At 33.2% G+C, this 5,417-nt stretch overlaps 1 protein-coding gene across 1 annotated transcript; it reads right to left on the minus strand.

Annotated features, from left to right (window-relative positions):
• Positions 1-773: 773 nt before the first annotated feature.
• On the minus strand, positions 774-4,637 carry LOAG_12272 (ZIP Zinc transporter; the record flags this gene model as incomplete). Its single annotated transcript, XM_003147786.2, has 6 exons — positions 774-999; positions 1,556-1,714; positions 2,264-2,484; positions 3,388-3,534; positions 3,863-4,037; positions 4,517-4,637. 6 exons carry the CDS (start codon positions 4,635-4,637, stop codon positions 779-781), a joined length of 1,044 nt encoding a protein of 347 aa, XP_003147834.1. The 3' UTR covers positions 774-778.
• Between the last annotated feature and the right edge of the window lie 780 nt (positions 4,638-5,417).

Below are 5,417 nucleotides of genomic sequence, written 5' to 3' on the forward strand. Positions count from 1 at the left end.
TGGGAAGAACAATATCGAACTGTTAGAGGAATAAGTTAATACATTTTCTAGGCTGAAAGAACAATATTGAAATATTCCAGGAACAAGTTAGCACAATTCAGTATTTAGTATTTTACAACAACTATTTAGGAAATCAGCTATTCCACGTTTTCACTCGATTACCTAAACAGTGCAATAGGTTTAGTCGTTTAGAAACACTGATGAGAAATTCAATAGCAGAAAGGCATTGAAAAGTAATTAAAACTGTTTCAATAGAGAAGATAATTATTATAAGACATGCATTACATGTGCATAAAACTACTGAAATTTCATAGGCAGCGAAGCGACAGACCATTGTGAACATTGCCGAATTTTTTCAGAGCTTTTGAGCTTAGGAGGTATTTTATTAATTTTGCAAAAATCTTTTATCACAAAAATCTTCCAAACTTGGCGAAAATTTTAACTGAATTACTTGTTAAAAACAGATTAAACCAGCATCTTTTCTCCAAATCATAACACCGAACCAAGTTTTGATACCCTACTTCCTATCCTATTTCCCTGAAATAAAATGGCATAACAGCCCACAATAACCTTACCGATCCCAATCTTCATCCAGAATCGTCATCAACAGAACCAGTACGAAGAAACCAACACTTACAGTGTTTAGACAAATGGTAAAACTAAGTGATAATTTAAAAGTAAAGTGCATAAAAAAATAACAAAAACTTGACAAAATCAACAAAACTGACAAAAGTAAGTTTAATTGCAAGATTTGAAACTATTATTGTTATTGTTATAATCAGCCCAAACCAACATCCAACGCCATCATAACCAAGAAACCAACAATTGAACTTATAGATGCCAATCGACCATTACCATTTCGTTGTGCTTCCGGTATAATATCATCCAGAACAACATAAATCATTGCACCTGCAGCAAAACTTAAAGCATACGGTAAAATCGGTTCCATTATGATCACGACAGTTGAACCAGCTAATGCTCCCAATGGCTCTACCACACCTGAAGAAAAAATCATTCCAAGGAAGAATATATATCTATACATGAATGAAGTGGAAGATTATTCTCATGTAATTATCTGTCCCCCTTTACCTCATTGAAGAAAACACCCACTTTCTCGTGGAAAACTCCACAAAAATTTTGAAATTCATAACTTCACAAAAAATGAAAAAGCAAATACTTGACTTTATTGGGAAAATACCAAAGACTACAATAAGTTTTCAAAAATTCGTTATCTAGGACTATGCAATTACAGTCTTCGTAAAACTGTTCAAATGTTCCCTAAAGTGTAATCAGCAGCACTAAAACTTCACCCTCTTGAAACAACTTTCACAATTTTAACCGTCAAATCGCGTCATTACATACATCCGACGTTAAGTCATTATAAAAAATTAATTTTCTGATCAAAAGAAGGAAGGAAAACTGATGATATTGTTTTAGATGTTAAATTTTCCAAACTTTAATTTCGGTTGCATTACAAGTTAATTTGGAGTTTGGAAAAAGAAAAGGAAAACATATACAGACTTTCGGACTTCCGAAAAAAATCGCCACAACTAACCGGATAGTTGCCCGTAAAAGAAAGACTTTAGTTTACTATGACCGAAAGCAGCGAGTGGAAGTGAAACGGCTAGTCCTTCCGGGAAATTTTGCAAACCAATACCAATAGCCAATGCAAAAGCCGATTCGAAGGTTGCCTTGGCTGTTTTCCCAATAGAACCTATAAATAAGTTTAAAAATTATTTCAAGATAAGACGACTTCTGAGATGCAGAGAACCAATGTTTCGATCGTTCTCCCAAATCCCATGTAACCAATGAGCTTAATTTTCGTGACCGAATATAAAGAATTTTAATTTCTCAAATTGCCCCAAAATTTAAGGGGATTGGTTTATTCGATGTATATAAATTTCAATTCATACAAAAATTCATACAATTGTTACGAACTGCGACAACAGATGAAAAAAAAAGCTAAAAGTGAAAAATTTACAAAAATGTAAGCGTCCGACAAACCGTTCAAAGCTGTGATAAAACAAATCAGAAAAAAGGATTTTAGAAAATAATTCCTAAACTTGGACCAATGTTTGATGTTAAATTACACGAAAGATAGACGATACATGAATTTTATGAAAAAGTACCATGTAAACCAGAGGAGGAATGTTTAGATTAAAAAATATGCGAAAACCAAGTAAAAGAGGCAATACACATACTTCATCTCGCCAAAAAATTCTAATGTAGATATAAGAAAAAAAGAAAAAAATCGAACACATACCAAATGCAACACCAACAGCTAAACCTTCCGGAATGTTATGCACCGTGATAGCAACAATTAACAAAAGGATGCGCCGCCACGAAACAGATGAGATAAGAGCCTGTTCTTTATCAACTGCTCGATTGCCATTTTCCATCACTGTTACAGCTGTTGTTGTTGCATCTGAAGTATTTCCATCCGCATTGTTAGCAGTAGCTGTGGAATCATCCGTCTGATGGATCCTAAAATGAAATAGTATTATTCTGCCTTAGATATCTGTGTAACTTTTTTGGTTGTTCGAGCAAGCCAAGCTACATGCAAAGTTTCACAGGAAAGAAATATTGCGAGAAACATAAAAAGCATAGAACACTTAAGTTTCCAAGTAATAACTAATGTGACGTCTTGGCAAACCAATAGAATCAATTCTAATACTCAAGGATCAAAACTAATGAAATGTGACAATGTGATTCAGTGGCGAAGCTATGCCAGTTCGGGACCGCTCATGTGACATAGCAAAAATATAGCACGGATTTTTCAAATCAGACTTATTTAATCCGTTGATATTGTTGTAGCCATATATATATATATATGTCATATCTCGCTACACTTTTTGTTATCAGGTGGACGACGAATGCAAGCGTCTCAATGATTTTTTTAATGTTAATTAAAAAGTGCATTTTATCTACTGACAAATAAGATCAGTTAAGCCTGTTTTACGTGAATAACTTTCTCTTATGAACTTTGTCAGACCTTGAAAATTCATAAAGTAATTACAATGAACTGCTTTTTTTGTCGACAGCAGACAAAATATAGCAATGTACGGTGATTAAAGCTTTAAAAAGCAAAGCGAAAATATTCGAAAATGATTTTTTGTACAAAACGAAGAAAATAAAATCCATGGTATACTCCGGTTCAGAGAAAAAGGGACGAAAGAGCTGAAATATCAGACAATTATTTCAACTCTTTTTTAAGGTCAGGAAAGTAATTTGTTGTTTTTGAAACAAAACGGAAAAAGGTAAACTGTATAAGCAAGTTTCAAGCAAGGCTAACTCTATCACGGTAGAGTAGATGGACACCTACACCTATTTTCCGCAGTTCAGTGATGGATTATTTGACCAGATGTTTTTGCAGGAGCAGATCCATACCGTGCAATATTATCGTTTGATTCCTTAAGTTTCACCATTGATATGCTTTCTTCAACAATTACATCCAACGGTTTAACTGCTTTAGTATCGACTACCGCGGCATCTTCCTTTAACAGATCCACCACTGAGATGTCCGAAAGCACACAACTAAAATTGAACCAAAGAATAACAACTCTTTTTCTACAAAATTTAAAACTCTTTTTTATTTCAGAAAGAAAACATTTTCAAATGTTACGTCTTCATTAGCTATTCAAGTTACGCAAAAAGTTATGAAAGAGAGAAATTTTATGATTTTTAGAGACTCTGAAACCCTTGAAAATCTGAGAATTTCGAATAGAAATATGTTGGTTTGGTGATAAAAAAAAATCTGTACAGAACTTATATGCATACTTTCAAAAAACACAACACCAAAATGTAACAAAATACAATTTTTGTCAATGGAACTATCATGCACAGCAACAATTCTCTCCCTTACCTTGGCATTATCCGATCAGCAGCATATACAAAAGCTGCTCCAACAGCAAAACCAACTGCGACTGGAAGAAATGCAAAGGAGCCCATTTCTACTGCTGCTAATTCGATTGCCGGTGCTAACAAACTCCAAAATGATGCTGCTGTCATAATTCCAGCAGCAAAACCCAAACTAATATCTGCAGCACGGAAACAAGCTTTGATCCGAATCACTATTTTATTCACTCAGTTTGAGTAGATATTAAATAATTCAATATCTTATTTATTTGAGTAGATTTTAAAATAAATTCTCGGTGAATCGTAATTCTAACGTTATCTTAGTAGCTACGTCTAAGTTGGTCACTTAACTTTATTTGCTTAAGTCGAAATAATGACTACTGGTGCTCACTTTAATTCCTGCTCCTTCAGTTTCAAGTTCGAGTCTTTGCCGGAGTTCAACTATTTTGCTCATTTGAATTAGTTAACTAACCTTAAATGCATCGAAATTATTACCTGACTATTCCGGTTTTTTAAACTCAAGTTGTCTTGAAAAAAAAAAGAAAAAGAAAAATATTTGCAAACTGAGGAAGAAAAGATGATGTTGCATGAAGTCAGGCAATTAGTTTTTCATCGATTTAGTGCGAAAAATTTATAAGTCGAAATTTTATTTTGCGCTTACCCAGTAGTTTTTTACTCGACGGCGGTGTGAAGAAAACAATGGCTGCACCAAGAGCGGTAACACCCCATGTAAACAATGAAGCAATAAATGCTTGTGGTACGGTATTCCAACCTCGAATCATTCTTTCAAAAGGTATCAAATTGAGAAATGATTATCTGGTACTTAGATTTCCCCCAGAATGCTAAAAATGTTGAACCTTAAGACGATTTGATTAAATCAAATTTAAATAAAATGAAATTCTGACGTTACTCCGATATTTTAATTGCTTACGTATGTGTACGTCAGCTCTTAAATTAAAATTCCAACGTATATTTTGAACATTTTAATTGATGCAATCATATTAAGCAGATGTTTTTCAAGTGATTTGAACGAAGTTATAGGGCAAATTGAACTGTAAATGTTTTACCGTTATAGAAATAAGTGAATAAATAAATGTCCAAATTACGTAACTAATACGATGCGAAATTAAGGAAAGGCTAAAAATTAATAGAAAAAAATGCTTAAGCAGCAGTATGAGATAGAAAACGAAACTAATGTTTTTCTAATAACAATAAAAAAAATATATCGAAAAGGATTAGAAAGTTCTTCGAGAACAAAAAAAAAAGGGAAACAATGAGGAAAAGTCATACTGGCAATATGCTATCTATTAATCAACCAGAAACCTCGAACCCTTACCAACTAGCCCTTGTCCTGAGATATCTCAGAGGAATGAAGCCAAAAGGAAATGATGAAAAGAATGTGAAAGGAACGTTGTGCAACACCTTTCTGTCCCATCTTTTCTGCTAAACCATTGTAATGATAAATTTGCTTGGTATTTATTGATTGAATTCAATTTTTTGTTTTGATTTTTAAATTCCGAAATTAAATTAAAATGACAAATTAAATAAGTAAACGTAAAAGT

Source organism: Loa loa (assembly GCF_000183805.2).
Source record: "Loa loa unplaced genomic scaffold supercont3.213, whole genome shotgun sequence".
Classification (NCBI taxonomy): Eukaryota; Metazoa; Nematoda; class Chromadorea; order Rhabditida; family Onchocercidae; genus Loa; species Loa loa.